This window comes from Herpailurus yagouaroundi, unplaced genomic scaffold (assembly GCF_014898765.1).
Source record: "Herpailurus yagouaroundi ecotype Mexico unplaced genomic scaffold, PumYag 198, whole genome shotgun sequence".
Classification (NCBI taxonomy): domain Eukaryota; kingdom Metazoa; phylum Chordata; class Mammalia; order Carnivora; family Felidae; genus Herpailurus; species Herpailurus yagouaroundi.
This window is the reverse complement of record NW_024412429.1, coordinates 22,651,915-22,670,187: the sequence shown is the minus strand read 5'-3', so window position 1 is coordinate 22,670,187 and position 18,273 is coordinate 22,651,915. Positions and strand designations below refer to the sequence as shown.

General features: G+C 43.6%; 1 protein-coding gene and 1 non-coding gene across 14 annotated transcripts in view; both read right to left on the bottom strand.

The window, feature by feature from the left end:
• Positions 1 to 465: 465 nt before the first annotated feature.
• Positions 466 to 18,273, bottom strand: part of PLAGL1 (PLAG1 like zinc finger 1) — a 73,984-nt gene continuing 56,176 nt past the window's right edge. For 7 of the 13 annotated variants that reach the window (XM_040448971.1, XM_040448972.1, XM_040448969.1 and 4 more), the window contains 2 exons: positions 7,237 to 7,703; positions 503 to 2,463 (listed from right to left, as the gene is read on the bottom strand). In XM_040448971.1, the coding sequence (XP_040304905.1) occupies positions 1,218 to 2,463; positions 7,237 to 7,388 (1,398 nt within the window). In that variant the 5' untranslated portion in view covers positions 7,389 to 7,703 and the 3' untranslated portion in view covers positions 503 to 1,217. Of the gene's footprint in view, positions 2,464 to 3,863; positions 3,992 to 7,236; positions 7,704 to 18,273 lie in introns of those variants that run through there. The other 6 variants (XM_040448966.1, XM_040448964.1, XM_040448977.1 and 3 more) reach the window with 5 other exon arrangements.
• Positions 17,057 to 17,162, bottom strand: LOC121013514 (U6 spliceosomal RNA). The gene has a single exon (XR_005782753.1). It is a non-coding gene; the product is annotated as a U6 spliceosomal RNA (small nuclear RNA).

The window sequence follows — 18,273 nt, the reverse complement described above, 5'->3', positions numbered from 1 at the left end:
AATGGCCAGGAGGGGGCATGAGGGAGCCAGCTAGGGAGCTGGAAATGTTTTATATCCCAATCTGGATGGTTACACGCGTGTAGTTTGTAAAAAAAAAAATCAGTCAAGTCTGCAGGATTTGTAGAGTTTATTATATGTAAGATATATCTTCATATAGAAAGCCTCTAAACACAAAAGACAAAGGAGCTTTAAAAAAAAAGGTTAGGTTTTATATTCTTAAACTCATTAGATACCAAATTCAAGACATAGATTATAGTTACATTGCAAATGTTATCCTTTTGAAAAAAACTAATATTGACTTAAATGATGAATTTAAATGCATTTATTGGTGATTAAAAATAATACTTAAGCAGAGTAGTATTTTAAGCCAGACAGAGCAAAGAAAATTCTTGTTTAATATATATATATATTTTAAAATTCCAGTAATATTTTCTTAAATTCCTGTTAAAAATATAATCAATATTAAAGTCAGCAAAATGCTTTCTTTTGACTGACGCCTGGATTATTTTACCACTTAACCTGGTTACGCAGTGATTTTTTTTTTTCTGTCAGATGTAACTGACAACCAGTTTAGTCTTTTAAGATACATGAAGTGATAACTCACATTGTAGCATCTTGTGGAAAATATTCAAACTACATTTAAAATGCTTTTTTAAAATGGAGACGTCTATTATTCCACAAGAAATTGTTTCTGTAAAACTACAGGTTGGCTATGGCAATAGTAACTAAACTACATCCAACCCTGAAGGTAGAAAAATCCCTGAAAAGAAATACACAGCCTAGTTATAATATGCAATATAAAGGTTATTTTGTATTTTAAAAATTCTCCCATTTTGGAGAAAGCCAAACCTTCCCATAGTTCCCTTTACTAGGCAGTGCCACATAAAATTAGTTAACGTTATTATGATCATGGCTTACGATTAAATTCAATTTGACAAACACCTATATATAGCAGCCCTCGTTTGGATGTCGGTTCTGACAATATTTGCAGTTCCATTAAAGGATACTTGCTTATCAAATTTGGTACAAAGCATGAACACGCAGGACAGTTGGCACGATACATGCAGTTCGAGAACTCTCTTATCTCAAGCCAGTCGTCACTGAATTAGCCGTATTTCCAGTCCCGCTTTCCAAATCTCTCCTCGTAGCATAACTGATGCTTACATGCTCCTTAAAACACATCTTCCAGAATAAGAAAAGGACGCTTTAAAAACCAGTCATCTGAATGCATGATGGAAATGAGGCAGGATAGCAGAGCCGGTGCCAGCTGGGAAAACATGGGGGATGGGGGGCAGGGGGAGCTGGCCCAGGCTCATAGTGCTCATGGCTAGTGAGGGATCTTGTTGCTGCTGCCCCAGACAGCTTAACCTGTGGGGCAGAGACTCCCCAGGCCCCAAGGTGAGAGTGCCATTCCCAAAGGCGTTTTGGGTGGCGGGGGGGGGCAGCTGCCAGAAGCCCAACAGGGGGGAAATGTCCAAAGAGGCAGGTATCGTTAGGTTCACAGCATCTGCAGGTAGCTCCTTGGGCAGGCTCACTTTACCAGCGCTTCCCTTAGCCGGATCGAAACCTGGGTTGAGCTTGTGAGGTGACTGAGGCTCTTGCAGAGGCAAGTCCTCAAGCAAATTGATATTGCAAAATCCTTTAGTATCTGCTTTGAGGGGCAGGCTTGCAAGTGGGGAGTATGAGGTAGAACTGGTGTTGTACTTGTGATTCTGGAGGGGCGCGGGAGGGGAGCTGGGAGAGGTTACGGGGTGGAGGGGGGCCAGGGGCTCCGGCGGCGCCTGTACAGGCTGGGAGGCTGGATCCGAGGGGTTGTGGGCGTGGCCGTGTACCTCAGCGGGCAGGCCGCTGGCGAGCCCGTTCTGCGCGTGCGCGGGAGCCCCCAGAGGGAAGGGAGACAGCGGGGCGGCCTTCAGCTGAAACTGGGGAGAGATGGAGTGGAAGGTGCTCAGAAGGTCTCCAGACTGCAGACTCTCTTTCATCAGCTCCTGCGAGTGTGTCTTCTTGGTATGTCGCGTGAGGTGGTCTTTGCGCCCAAATCTCTGGGCACAAAACTGGCACAGGAAGTCCTTGCAGCCTGTGTGGACCACCAGGTGGCGCCGCACGTCCTTCCGGGTGTAGAAGCATCTCTCACAGTGGTCGCACTGGTGCTTCTTCTCCTTGGTGCCGCTGGGGGGCTTTTCTTCCGCGTGGGCTTTGAGGTGGTCCAGCAGCACCTCGGTGCTCCCCAGCTCTAGGGCGCAGACCCCGCAGGTGAGGTCGCCACTGCTGGCCGCGTGGAGGGCCAGGTGCCTCTTGTAGCCCAGCATGGTGTTGTACTTCTTCCCACACTCCTCACACCCAAAGGCCATTTTGTTGGGGTCATGCGTTTGGAGGTGGTTTTTTAGGTGATCTTTCCGGTTGAACGTCTTCTCACAGTGAGCACACTGGTGAGATTTCTGGGGCGAATGGGTAGCCATGTGCCTAGGAACAGAAGGAAAAAAAATTGAGTCCCTTCTGAAATTTCAACAGTCAAAGGTGTAGGAAAAATATTAAAATGTTAATAGTTTTCTCTAGGTGCAGGCGTAAGAAATTATTTTCGTTAAAAAAAAATAACTTTTCCATGACTTTCCGGATTCTACAAATATATAACTCTGTGATAAAAAAAAAAAAAATAGGCACCACTAAAGGCATCATACAATTTTCATACCTGTAAAAAAATACTCTTTGAGAACCTATTTTCCTCATATAGGCAAAGATTTCTAAGCAAATACGAATATTTAAAAATATGTCATTTTCAGGAAGGGGTTCAATGGATGTTCTATACTCTCCGGAAATTACTCAATTTTCAAAAGTGACCCAATTAACCTTCTACACAGAACCCCATGCGCCCCCTCACACCCTCTTCCCAGATTTTAGGTTTTTATCCTATGTACAATTCCTGCTTGGTTTTCATTAATTGAGGCAAAAAGTTCAGGCCGTAGAAATAACACGAAAAGTCTATCCTTGACCTCAGAGAGTGTTCACTTGGACCCAAAACCCAGAATGCCACCCCACCACCTGTGCTGTGAGCCTGAGCCTCATGCTCAAGTCTCGGCCCCCCATTTAAGATTTTCTATCAGCTGTCATCTCAGAGGTGTGCAGCCCCTGTCTCCAGAGGCTCGAACGACAACATTTGTGAAGCAGCCTAGGTTGTACTTCAAGCCACAAGCTGCAATTAAGGATGCTGTTCTGGAAGTACAAGTAACATACAGGACCTGGCGTTTCACAGCATACACTCAGTTATTAAAATGAACCTTTTTAAAGTTTTAAGGATGACAAACAGGATTTCCTCATCGAGGTTGTTTTGTTTTTTAAAACCAACAGAGTTTAGGGGTAGATTCTCGTGATGTATATACTGTATGTTAGCCAACTTGACAATAAATTATATTTAAAAAACAATAATAAAAATTAAAAAACCAACAGAGTTTAGATTTTAGGAGCTCAGTGGAACTACAACAAATGGAATTGTGATGGTTTTCCAAAATGGATTTGTGCTTTACAAGTATAATACAGGTATTTTGATGTTTCAGACCGACTAAGAGGACTATGGCTTGTCCCTGAAGCTCAAAGGAAAACTTTTTTTTTTTTTTAACATTTTTTTATTTTGAGAGAGAGCGTGAGCAGAGAGAGAGAGAGAGCGTGAGCAGAGAGAGAGAATCCCAAGCAAGCTCCACACAGGCTTGAACTCACAAACCATGAGAGCATGAGCTGAGCTGAAATCAAGAGTCGGATGCTCCACCGACTGAGCCACCCAGGCGCGCCCCTCAAAGGAAAACGTTGAACTGTTGTAGAAGCTTAGTCCTTCTAGAAAAAGCCCTTTTGAATTTTGCCAATGAAATTACCAGTGACCTTCACGAAGCAGGCTGAGGGTGTCTCAGTGGGATCTTGAAGAACTGGAGACGGGCTGCACGCCTCTGAGATGCAATTGAACTTGTGGCTTTGGGTACAAAAGAATTTCTAACAACTCATTCTGTAAAAAAAGAATTTCTTTAAAGACCATATGTTGAAGTCAAAAGTATACTCATCATACCTTTCACCCAACCTTCTAACCTACATTGTCCACTCCTGATCCTTTTCTAGAATTGGTAAGGGGTCTATAGTAGCCGCTGTTGGGAAGCCAGTTCAAAAACATAAAGGTGATTTGAGTCTAATTGTCATTTTCTTAAAATAAAGCAAAACCTTAGGTCACCTCCCTTTCTCCTTTAAAAACAAAAAGCCAACTAAGTGCAGGGGATAGAAGGAAAAGGAAGTTCCTTCCGTCCCTTCCCTCCAGGACACCAGAGCTCAGCGTACACAGGGAAACGTATAATGGTACAGACAGTTGTGGAGAGACAGGAGCCAGTGCGACAGGCACCTGGGACATGCAGAAGTGTGTCCCCAAGTTCTGCATGTATTGAAACAGACTGCAGAAAGGGTTTTGCAAGCCAAGTTATACAAGGCTTATACCCCATTCTTACACAAGATATCCACAGATACATCATCAGCAATAGATGTGAGGGGGAACTGTTTGCAAACTTGGCATTTAAACAGTTTTCAATGTGGTCTAGTACTAGTGAACAGGACCCCCTGAGCTCTGCCCTGGCTCTTCTTTCTTGCCTCTCTCCCTTTTATTCTTTGTGGAGGACTTTGATCAGATTAGATTTGTCACCCATGGGTAGGTCAGCGCCAAGTTAACGACTCTGGACTGTCTTACTCCTGACTACCTGTGAGAAAGGCACAGGTTGACAAAACCCTACTTGAGCAACAATCCCACTTTTCACATTTTACCAGCTGCCATTCCTCCGAATTTTTTGACTCTTTCCTTTGCCTGGTATCCAGCCCTTCCCCTTTTAATTGATCCCTTACTCACTCATGCAATAGTCCCAATCTAGAACACGATCATCTTATAGCTGAAATTACTTCAACAAGTGGTTTCCTTCCCTCAACTTCTCGTCTTGCCTCACAGTCCACGACACCATCAGTTTCAGCCTGCTACAGGCAGCACCAAGTGTAACTGCTTACAGTAAGACTTCCCACCAGGAATTCTGACCGGCCTTGCCGAATCCTCTTTTCTTCTTGCCTTTTGCTGTTTCCACCTGCGTCCCCCGTTGGCTGTACTGGGGCCCACATTCTCTTTTCTACTTAAGCAAGTTCTTTTCTCCAACCTCTGCTTCTAAAACAGAGCTTATGTTGAAGCTGTGGGAAATGGGATGGAATGCTACCCCCACCATAAAAACGAAAACCACAAAACCTAAAGCGTCCCCTCATCTTGCCACTCTTTACTCTCCTTCAGGCCAGAGAGGTGTGAGGTGCGGGGGGCCGTGCAGGGCGGGCGGTTCTTGCATAAAGCCCGTTGCTTCCCGTTTTGGCCACAGTTTGCCCCCTTCGCCCAGCAAGCTGTTTCCCTTGCTTGAAACGACCACCTCCCAAATATTGCTTAAGGCAACCTCCTCAGCTCGGTTTACCACAGTAATCCCACCTAATTCCTGTCATTCCAATAATCTGTTAGCCCCAGTCTTTTTCAAATATTTACCTCATGTATTGTGTTTTGATCTTTATTCACAGCCTAATTATCATCACTGTGGGTTTTAACTGCAGCAAATGCTGCTTTCAGTGTTTGGGAAGAACAATCACTGTGCACACATAAGAAGCTTGTTGCAAAACAGGAGGGCTTTGCAACAAAATTGATGCACACAATAGGCACTCGGTACTTATATATTTCTGGCAACTAAAGACTGGCCTGTGTACAGAACCCATTTGAGTTTTAAAATACCTAAGCGTTTATAGGCTTATTTTAAACCCGATTCTATTACATTATGACAGTGGTATACTGAGGGGCCAGGAGCATAATGTAGATCTTTTTAAAACTTTCAGGTGCCTCTCTTCAAGGGCACTCCAAGATGTAATAATAATGTGGTCCATGTTCATGCCACTCAGATGGACATCCTCTCTTGCCAAATTTCGACTCTCGCCTGTGCATTTATAGGTGAGTAGTCTGAAAGTTGAAGCTCTAATGTTCATTTCATGGAGATGAAAGGCAAATAAGTTTCCCTTAACCAGGTGTCAAAAGATGCACACAACAGCACAGATTCTGCGTGTGGACCACATCCATAGCACATGTGGCCTTTGTTCTCAACAGTTCTCGAGACTACTGTGCAATTTAGCAACTTTGTGTGTGTGTGTGTGTGTGTGTGTGTGTGTGTGTGTATTTTATCTTTTCTAGGATGTGAAAATCCTTTAGAGGGAGAAGCTTCAACTTGTATATTCGTTTCCCTTGCAGAAGTGAGGACCTAATAGGCATTCAAAAAATAATTCAGACTAAATATACTTTTTTTTTTTTTTAAATAACGGTTTTTATCCTTTGGTGTATCATGGATGCCTTTGAAAATCTGATTAAATGCACATACTCAACACCTGTATTCCCAACAGAATTCCACTTGGGAGGTTGGACAAACTCCTCGCAAGTTGAGAAACTGCTCTGAAAGCTGGCACTTGGGAGATGTTCCCTCCCCTCCATCTTTACTGTCAGGACGCGAACACATGCTCCGTATTTCATACTGGACTATTACTTCACACCTCCCCCCTCAGTCTACTTGCCTCTTCTCTCGCCTCCGAATTACTACCACAGTCCTCTAACACCCTGATCAAAACCACCTTTTCCACTGCTCAGACTCATTACAATAAACAGACCCTTCAGGACAGAGGCTAAGGCCAGTTACGAGCTGCTTTCCTTTTTTGCCTCGACTTTGAGCCTCACCTGTTCCTCCTCCACCACTACCCTTTAGACTTGTGCGCCTTAAGGCCAAGGCTTCGGGCTTCCCCAGAACCTCATCTCTGTCCGCCTCCTGGTCCAGCGTATGGCTGGGTCTTTCTGAGAAGCCCTACCGACGCTCCTCATCAAGCAGCGGAGAACAGCTTCCTCCACCTGCACACCTCTGTCCAAGCACCTGCACTGCATTTTAATTGTGTTTGCATGACTATCTCCCCAGCACGGGTCTTTTCATCTTTGTGTTTTTATGCCTGGCATATTGTAGGACCACAGGAAATACTCACTGAATGAACGAACTGACACTACATGCAAAACTGTCACAGAAAACCGCATTAAACCCTGCAGTGTGCAAGGCTAATGTGCATCCACATTCTGCATCCATTTTCCCTTGCGGTCTCTGGTCAGAGGGCTAGCAAAGCCACTTAAAGGTATGTGTCAAAGTACATACCTTTTCTAGAGCCTCTCACCTCATTAATTTATATCTGGAAATGAAGGCTTTGCCACAGTCTGGCTGCAAGCACTTGTAAGGTCGCTCCCTGGAGTGGGAATAATTGTGGATAGTGAACTTCTCCAGGGTGAGGAACGTCTTGCCACATAATTGGCAGGGATAGGTGGCCATGGGCTTTACTTCTCACACCTTCCTTTTCAGATGCGCTGACCAAATGCTGTGCCATTTAAGCACAAATGGAAGGATGGTGCTGAGCACATGAGCAGAGCCACGGCAGCCTGAACTCCAGACCAGGGGAGAGGCAGCGTCGTGGTCCTGGGCCTGGTTCTACCCAGACATGGGCCTCTCAGTTACCATGAGCTTTGCTTCCTGCTTTCCCACATCCCAATTTATAGATGCAGTCTCAGGCTGGGAGAATGTCGGAGGCACAGATGAGGTTCCAGGAGCATCACCAGAGCTGGGGCATCTTCTGGATCGCCAGACTGGCTGTGGAGAGAACAACAGTGTTCTTGTATTAGCTTGTATTGGACAAGAGTGCTCTTCCTCTCCTCCCAGCTCAGCATCGACTACCCAGAATCCACATATTACTTTCAATGGCTCCAATGCAGCACCCGCGTCTCTGTCCTCCCTCATGTGCTTCGGGAGGTCCTTCTGCACATAAATCCTCCCAAGTGGCGAGGAGGCAAGCACACAGTGTTCTGATGGTAGGTGAAGCACACTTTCCTTTTGACAGAGACAGCTCTTTCCATCGACTAAGGTGTGTGTTACCTACTTCAGATCATGACTTCAGGTCAGTGTGAGGCTCAGCCAACCAATTCAAAGGAAAAAAAAACAAAAATCTCCCCCATGTGTTAGAGTGTTTTATCGGTACAGAAATAAAAGTCATCTCTGCTTATTCAAACCTTGGGCTGTCTTCACCCATGGTTAGCATAACATACGTTGTTTATCACACCTGTTTAAACTTCCAGGGGAGGAGATGAAATAATTTGTATACATCCAAGTTAATTTGTTTATAAGGTTACCATGCTGAAGATCTCAACAGCGTGATGTAAACAAAATGTGAATAAAATCAGTTTAGTTCACTCATGTGCCTTTGAGGGTAGACAGAATATTCCCACGGAAACAAAAATGATGGCTCAGGCTGCAGTCAGAGGTGTAGGTAGCATCCTCTTGTAAACTGTTCTACTGATCTCTTCCCCTTTTGTTCCTGGGGACCTTTCCTCATTCCCCAGCCCCACTCTGGAGGGCCAACTACTCGTTAGTAAGGCCACTTCTAGAAGGTGGGCCTGCTGCCTCAACCTGTCTCAAACCAACCTTCCAACCCAGGCAAAGTCACCCAAATCCATGCTCTTCTTCTTCTACCAATGCACCACCATTTGAGGAGACTTAAGAGTCTCCGGCAGTCATGAACAATGCAGAAAAAACCCTGGCTCCCTAGAATCCTGTGCTTTTCTAGAGAGAGTAATTCTCAGGCAAGTGGATGCTAACCTTTCAGTTGCCATACTTAAAAAAAAAAAAAAGTACTATATGTTTACATTAAACACACTGGAGTAGCTTGTATGCAGGCCAGTCTTTTCTGAGCTTTGCCAAGTAAGCAGGGCACCCGCAGCAAAGTGGCCAATCACAGCAGGTCCTCAAGGGCCCGTTTCCTGCATGCATTCATTTACTGCCCAGTCTTTAGAGATGCTCCTTGTTGTTAAAAGTTTTTACTTACCTTTTCACAGTTACTTTCATGTAAGAAGGCTGGAGTCTAGCTAGGTCAAATTTATTATAACAACAGTCTAAGCATCTTTAAACCTACCAGCTCACAGCACACATACACAGAAAGAGAGATACTCCTTTTCCAGCGGACAAAACCTAGAGCAGACTTCTTGTGTCCCTCATCAGCTAGCTCGGATGTTTGCAGACACTGCTCAGAGCTCGGCAGGAGCCAGCACCAGGCAGAGAGCCCTCCCCCTGTGCCCCGCCTGCTCGGAACCCTCAGAGCTGACACGCAGGCTTTGAGCCGAAGCTTCAGCGCTGATCCAAAACTGGGGACGCGGGCGCTCTCAGCCAGCATCTTGGCACCAAAACTTCCTTCTGATGGCAGCACGCACACGCCTTGTTCCTCTGTCACCAAGTGTGACTTGAACTGAGCCCCTCTTCCCCAACTCCTTGTTCCCGCACAGTACCCCAACTCCTTGTTCCCGCAGCTCATGCCTGAGGCCCTACTCTGAGGCATCCCCAATGAGCGTGGCCACAGACAAAATGATTCCTTCCAGGAATGCCATCCTGCGTGGCCGAGTTTTTGCTGCCAGGTCTCATGACGTGTCCCACTTCCCATCTAGCCAAAGTCTGGCTGCAATACTGGCCCAGCTATAAGAGGCATAGAATTTATCATCACCATTAAATGTCCTCATTCATTTGAAATTTCTGTGTTCCAAGGCTATCAAAAAAGATTAAAATGTAAACATAATATGAAGTTTGAAATTCATCTTTTCCTTGTTCTCATGACGGCTGAACTCAAAATAGCGCCAGTCCCTCAGGAGGAAAGCCGGTGTGGTGGAGGGATTTGCTCGCTCTCTCTCCCCCGCCAATCCCCTGCATGTACACTAAATTCATTCTCCACATTCTTTCTGAGAGATGACCAGTACGTCCAAGAGAACTTTCTGTGATGATGGAAGTGTCTCATATATGTCGGCTACTGAACACTCAAAACGTGACTCTGAGAAACCGAAATTTTTGTTTAAATGTAAATAGCCCCATGTGGCTAGTGGCTGCTGTATGAGACAGCACAACTCAGTTCCACACTTGAGAGCGAGAAAGGCAAGGTTCTGCTTTCCTTCAGACACAACTGTGCTGATTCACCCTCAGGTGTTTCCTTGAAGTGTGGGAGCGATTCGTGTAGATCCAGCCACTTGTTCTATGAATACAGTGGAAAGATTCCCCAGTTCAAATTCTAGCTTGTCCACTTGTCATTACATCTTGAGTCTGTTTCCTTATTTGTGATACCACCTGATGCATATAATGGGCTGCTGGGGACAACCAACTGGAACAACAGGGATCTGAAATATGCAGTAATCTAAAAACATACCACACAAGTATAAGTTGTTTATGAAACACTGGGATTAAGAGCAGAAGCCATCAGCTGCACAAGTGGCACAGGGTTCTAGCCACTCAGCTACGGCCATGATAGAAAAACTCACGTTCTCTCCCTCTGTGTGACCCACCATCCGCTATTCACAGTGGGAGGAACCAGTAGTCTGGATAACACAACATGCTCACACACGCAGAAAGACCTATGACCTTGGCAAGTCAAAATCGGCATTCTTTGTTCCTCAACAGATACCAACTTTGACTGATGGCTTACCAACAGACCAAGAATATGAAGGAAAAGTAGTATTTATTCCATTTAGACTTAACAAAAAGTGCCTGCCCTTTAGCACTAAATAAAATTTTCCCAGATCAACTTTCCAGCCACTTCCCTAGATTCCAAAGTCCAACAGTCATGGACATCATTACCTACATTTCCCTTGGGCCTTTGAAGACAGTGGGTATATAATCAGGGATTTACAGACACAGCAGATTTTATTTAAATGTGACATACATTTCCTCACTTTGTTCCACGTGGAACTTTCAAACAATAACAAACATCACTTAAACATTTTTATACACATTTAACTTATTTCATGAGTGTCTCTTCACAATCCCTGATGTGTTTTTAGGTCCATGTGTTAAATACGCCTAGCCCAACACTAACTGGCCTTCAAATGTCGAACTGAATTAATTATACTATAATTAACATTCTTTAAGTCTTTTTGAATGAATTCAAAATTCACAAATGGTTTTAACATTTCTTTCACCATAACTGTATATTTCATTAATGTGGACCTTCAAATATAAATATTTACACTGTGTTCATGATACTATCACAAACTCCTATAAAAATAGTCTTTCTCAACAGACTATAAATTCATTGTGGCCGAGGATCAAAGCCTAGCTATTTTTAAAAAAATAAACCGTGTGGATAATACAGCGTCCCCCATCACCATGTACTTGACCAGTACGGGCTGGCTGCCGCTGATTCCAATCTTTGGTTGAAACCTGATGCGCTTTCTGGCCACATCCTTGAAACAGACTCGTGATTAACTTTCTATTATCTGGCAAACCACCAACAATCCTAACAGAACTGACAAAGAGATGGTCCTGATGATAATCAGTCTATATTCTGTGACCTGAAATACAGATGGCATTTGAGTCTTAAATACGGTAATATTTCAACACCTGTCGCCCTGGAAAGATAGTAAGTCTTCCCCCAAAACATCTCAGGACATAATTTTCAATCCCCTTGATTCTAAAAATACTGCGTGAGTGATACAGATCTGCCACTATGCCAAAGAAGGCTTGTGCCATCTGCTTCATTCTGTTCATGCTGATTATTTTGGGGAGGAGTGAGGATCAGATTGGAATAAGAACATATATATATGGCAACAGCTAGGAAAGACTGTGTTCCCTGAGAGCGAGTGGTATACTACAGTAGAGGTCAGAGCACAAGTGTAGTTCTAGGATGTCCCCAGTGCTGCGTAACACAAGCATCTAATAGGGGACGACAAATGTTCTACAACATTCTCAAAATAAACTATGACTTCTGGCTTCTATTTCCATTGTCCCCAGTGACACAATGCAAGACCCATTTCTGAGAGGAAACTGAATTTCCATTTTTAATCTTCTAACATGGGTACTCCAAGCTCTTTTTTTGACTCCATTCATCATCACTCCTTGTGGATAAGAAGGTTCTGCTCCAAACATTTCCCTGTGTCTCATACACCCCTAACTTGGGATTGTTTTTATACAAATGAGTTAAAACCAGTTTTAGAAGGGCTTCTATAAAAGTTCTCTTTTCTTTTTATACACGCAAAACATGAAAACAGCCCATCATGGAGCAGGGTAAGTGGAACTTCATTGCTTGTTTGAGCTCTAAGAGTCCTCTGTAGAGAGTGCGCTTCTCTTAGTATCAGTTCTTTGAAGGACTTTGGTAGTGAGTTTCTAACCTCAATGAACAAAACTATCCATAAACATCAACAAGATAAAGAAGATTCTCAGAACCTCTGGGTAGTCGTTAATTGCTTATTACGCACATGCACTGTAGAATTTGTTAGGTACTGTATCTGAGCAAGCACGACAGAAGAGTTGGGGCTCAGTATATGTCTAATCAGCAAAACAGGTGCTCACGGGGCAGGACTAACTTGGTTGAGGATGACAGATGTGAGGCCTTGATAAGTACCTCACCACATGGCTGTGGCTGGGTTTTCACTCTTAACCTAGAGCAGGGGGTTATAAGTGGCTCTGAATTCTCTGAAATTCTGTATAAAATTAGGAGGCATGTACGCTGGAGTTCTTATGGGGGGAGGGGCCATGGCTTTCTTCAGATATTCTAAGGGGTCCTAGATTCAAATAGGTTAAAGGTCACTGACTTAGATGAAAACAGAGGAAATCCCTCTTGGTGCTATCAATTCAGTTTATTCATAAAGTCATTGATATTTCCTAATCCGTGGGCCATATATTTTGTGCCTCAATCACTGCATGTTATCAGGTTAATGTAAAAAAAAACAAAAACAAAACAAACCCAAAAAGGTCCTATAATAATGTTCTTCTGAAATTCAAGCAGTAAACAACTTGTATAAATTTCATTTCAAATATGGCCTCAGGGGCACCTGGCTGGCTCAGTAAAGCACGTGACTCTGGATCTTGGGGCTGTGAGTTTGAGCCCCATGTTGGGCAAAGAGATTACTTAAGAAATAAAAAAATTAAAAAAACAAATAGGTGAAAAAAAACAAATATGGCTACAGATGATAAATTCAACTATCACGTAAGACAGGGCTACATTTTGAATACAGGGCAGACTACCCTCAAAATTATAGGGGTTCATTTGTCAGCATCTCTAAAAATCTTTTATATAAAAAATATGTGTATTTATCTTCATTAATGTTGTAATATATTATCACTAAAATCCGCTAACACCTGAGCTGCCAGCACATGGAATGAACTCATAAGGAGGATCCACAGGCTTGTCACCCCCTTGTGTGTGCACCTCTCTCCCACAGTGGCCCAATGGCTACCGGGACTGCAGGTCGATTCACATGCTATTTCATTAGCGTGCCCCGTTCTGTCACGTTTCTGTGTTTTCCACACGATGCCCCTTCCTAGAATGGTCCTCCCACCCCCTGCCCACCTGGCACCTGGCAAACTCTTCCTTCTCCCTGTCACTCCCAGGCAGAGGAATGAGCTCCTTTCCTACATAGGGAGATGGTGGACCTGAGAGGAACGGATTTGAAGGTCCAGCTGAAACCCTACAGACTTGGGCTCAGGAGGTTGCGGTGGAGAGAAAAGCAGATCACTGAAAACCATGGCTAACTGAGAGCAAAATCTGTTTGGTGAGAACCTACCTCCACAAAAAGTTCTTCTGTGTACTTCCAGAATTACATATTCAACAGTGTATTAGATATTAGACATCTCCACCTTAACACATTGGAAACCATTTGTTCTCATCTGGTGGGAAGCACCCACTGACTGACCTTGCCCCTCTGTTCTGTTCTGGGAGCACCACCGGCCACCTGCTGAACAATCAAGTTTGCTACCTACTGACTTTTAAACTGCTACCTTGAGAGACTTAGCTTTGTTAACTCAATGACTCAGCTCTTATTTTCTTAGAAACAAGGCCTAAAATAAGAAAGCCAAAGTGACTTATTTAATATTCAGAGAGAAAAAAAAACGAGAAAGCTCTCTGGTCGACTATACCACAGCTTTAGAACATCAAATCTATGCACTAGACTTAGAAAATGTCAATAAGGGGCTCCTGGGTGGCTCAGTGGGTTAAGTGTCAGACTTCGGCTCAGGTCATGATCTCACGGTTCGTGGGTTCGAGCCCCCGTTAGGGTTCTGTGCTGACAGCTCAGAGCCTGGAGCCTGCTTCAGATTCTGTGTGTGTGTGTGTGTGTGTGTGTGTGTTTGTGTGTCTGCCCCTCCCCTGCTCGCTCTCTGTCTCTCAAAAATAATAAACATTAACAAAAAAAGAAGAAAATATCAATAAGGACAGGGTGCTAACTTTCTATTTACAGATAGCTGGGAAAAATCCAGTGGAAGATGGCAAACTGAATAAAAGTATGTAGTTCTAGTCTCTCCTGAAACGCTACTAAAACAGTATTAGATTTTTTCAAATACAGCCTAAGATAACAGGAAAGGAGAAAACTACCACAAAATATGGGAAGCTGGAAAGCAGGTAAACCAGCAGTAACTGGCTTTGCAGTCATAAGAAAGCTCAGTGCTAAGCCAGTCATGAAAAGCTGTGAAGCAACTTGATTGACCCTGCAGAACCCATTAAGAGTCTCAGAAATGTGGGCACTAGGGAACTCTGGAGGTGGGGATGAGAGTGGGTGTACAAACACAAAGAGTGGGAACGTCTGTGGGGAAGCATGCAGCACTCTGACCCCCTCCCGGTAGAGGGCATGGGGGTGGGACACTCTGCGGAAACAGGGAATGAAGGGAAGTTTGTATATTTGCCCTATTTGGCGACCAGGCCCATCCCCTCCAGGGTAGGAGACTGAAGGAGTCTTCTCTGGGAAAGCTGACCGGCCCAAGAGAAAAGAGATAATTACAAGGACAAATGGCAGGCCCCGGGTTTACCTGCATTAACCTACAACAAGCCCTAGTGAAGTACACAAAGCTTCCATCAGCTTTTTAATGGCTCCACTCATAAATCAGCAGGCAGCTGAGGATCACCAGAAACCAGAAGAAAGCATCTAATAAGAAAAACTGACAGAATAAATAGAAAAAAGCAGCTGGGATGAAGACGATGACTCTACGGGGAAAAGAAAACTTAAAAAACAACTATCAATACCTGAGAGAGGGAGAGAGATCCCTAAAAGAAGAAATACACATACACAGATACAAACACATTGTTTTAAGAAAACAAAAGAAAAGGCAGTAGCAAGAGCAGACAGGGGCAGGGATTTGAGTCAAACTTGCTAGGGGAGCATCTGAGAATCTGCAGAAACTCCTCTGATATCTTTATGTTTGCCAGTGTGGCTTATCTTGAGGGTACCTGCTATTTTTACATTTGCTCCTCCTAATGCTCACTAGTGATTAACACCATGAAGCAACCTTTTATAAGCCAGCTAATATAACCCAGAGACTAATTAACAGTAAAACCATTCATAGGCTAAATAGTTGAAATATGCACTGTTAAACTTAGAAACAGTAAAGAGGAGGTAATTTTTAAGTTAATGAAACAGCTGATTATCTTCATTATATGATAAATACCTATTAAACACTGCACCTTGTTAAACATTTGTACTAGAAGTGGACCTATAATAAAGCTATAAAAAGAGATGACAGGTGTAAAATTGGAATGGAGTAAAATCCTTCATTATTTATAGATGACTGTCTACATAGATTCCAAAGAATCCATACACAGAATAGAATTAGAAAGCTTGGCAAGATACTCAGTTATAAAAAATCCAAATACAAAAGGAACTATTTCTAAATGCCAGCAAACAAAAATAAAATTAAAAATACCATATACATTTGCCACAAAACAAAGATCTAGGAATAAATCTAATCACAAGTGTACCATATATTTATGGAGCAATTATAAAGCTATACTGAAAGACATTACAGAAGAGCTAAATAAATGGAGAAATATACCATGTTCATGAATAGGGAAATATAGATAGAATTATTGTAACATCAGTTCTTTCCATATTATTAATTCGAAGAAGTGCTAATAAAAATTCAACAGGATTCTTTGTTAGAACTCTTACCATTTTAAATTTTATATGGAAAAAGAAAAGTCCAAGAACAGCCAAGAACTTCCCAGTCCTACTGGATCATACTCATCAACATATAAACAGACCACGGTATCTCCCAAAGAAGAAAAAGGTAGGAGATAACAAATACAACAAATGGAAGTTTTTTTTTTTTTTTTTTTTTTTTAAAGCTACCATAATTAAGGCAGGATGACCTACTAAGGCACAGAATTAGACAAGTGGACCAATAGAGTAGAATGAATAGCCGAGAAACAGACCCACCCTTGTATGGAAACAATATATTACAGGGCTGGGACTGCAATCACTGGGGAGAGAATAGACTACTTAATAACTGGTTATCCATAGGAAAAATAAGGAAATCGGATTCCTATCATACATCATATATAAAAAGTCTTGACAGGTTATAAGCTTAATGTTTAAACAAAACTTTAAAACTGCAATCAGGAATGAAAAATAAGGGGTGCCTGGGTGTCTCAGTCAGTTAAGCATCCAACTTCGGCTCAGGTCATGATCTCGGAGTTCCTTAGTTTGAGCCCCCCATAGGGCTCTGTGCTAAAAAAACAGCTCAGAGCCTAAAGCTGCTTAAGATTCTGTGTCTCTCTCCCTCTCTCTCCTACCCTCCCCCACTCACACTCACAACGGGAAGGGCAGAAGTATAGGAATCTAAGTTTCAAGAAGACCAAGAGGAGCCAAACCACAAGAAGCAAGGACAACCCAGGGCTGATACCAGGGGGCTGAGCAACAGGAACCCATTATAAGCAGTGGACTTGTCATCAGATCATATTTTGTGACAATAATAATGGCAGAGATATGGAAGATCTATTGGAGACTGGTGAGACCAGGAGTAGTGAGGCCATTTTAGCTTCTGCCGCATCTCAGAAGAGATAACAGTCACCTGGAAAGAAGAGAGGGTAGGTTGAAATGACAGTAAACAGACTGGTTAGATTAGGATTTAGGTGAGGTCATCAGAGGAAAGAGGTGACTGTGGCGGTGGTGAGGGAAAGGAAGGAGGAGTCCCAGAAGAAAAGCCCAGCAAAACATATGCGCCAGAAATTTAGTTTTGGACATGTTATCCTTAGTATTAGACATGCTAATCTTCTCTGTATCACTCCAATTTTAGTATATGTGCTGAAGTGAGCACTGGTTTCAAACATCTTGAATCTCCTGGTGCCTAATGGGCATTCAGGCTCGTGAGGAGACCTAGGACATGAAGGAGGAGCTGAGGCACTTTTCTAGACCAAATTAACAGCAAATGACACCCTTTGGCTACTGGCTTCTGTAAGGACCCCAATAGCTCAAGTCTTTGGTTGCCCAGTGTACTAAAAGAAAGTAGGTTCTTTACAGGTGGGAACCTTTCCTTGTTATATTGTGTTTGGCAGATTGAAAATCTATCTAACCTATTTAACAGTCAAGGCTAACCCTTCTGAGTCTACATGGAATGGGGTGAAGAAGGTGGGAAGAGAAGGTGTAGAAGTAAGTAGAAAATGCCACTCGAACTCGGTCTCAGCTGGACTAGGAGGAAGCCCCAAGCAGCAATGGAAAAGGCAGAAGCCTAGGAACATGAGCCTCAAAGAGCCACAGAAGATGAAGAGAAGCCACACTACCATGGGGAAAAGGACTGATGACCAGGGAGCCAGGATCCATCACTGCAGAGGCCCCTCTCTGAAGCTGGGGCAGGGCAAGTGAAGGGGCGGGGGAAGGGCGGGGGGAAAGGGGGCTTGCACAGCTCGGGATTCCCCAGACAGGGCCAAAGCACTTCCCCAGAATGGGTCACTGTGCATGGTACTTAAATCTTCCACTCCCTTCCTCTCCCCACCACATACATGATATTTTTAAATTCAAACATTTAGGAAGAAACATCAAATGTCCACAAACAAGCAGAACAGGCATGTGTATACAGAGAGACAGTGTGAGGTCCAGGGATGGTTCTCAAGCATAGATGGAACAGACCTGATTTCACAAAGACTACTAACGAACTCCAGGTAGCATGGTAGGGATGAGAAGCGGACAGCAGTCCTGAAATCCAGACGAGAGCTTCTGGGATTAGGAGAAGATTTTCTAGTCATTAAAGTCAGCGGTGGGGACTATTCTTTTTTGACAGCTGAAAATAGATCCCCCTCCTCCCTCCCAACCACCCTTTGCGCCAGGCCGCTAGGCCTTTTTAGGGTATGCTTCTACAGCTGACAGCCAGTGATCTCTTTTCCTGGGTCTCTAAGAGGAGGGCGCAGAGGAACCAAAACTTACCTAATTAG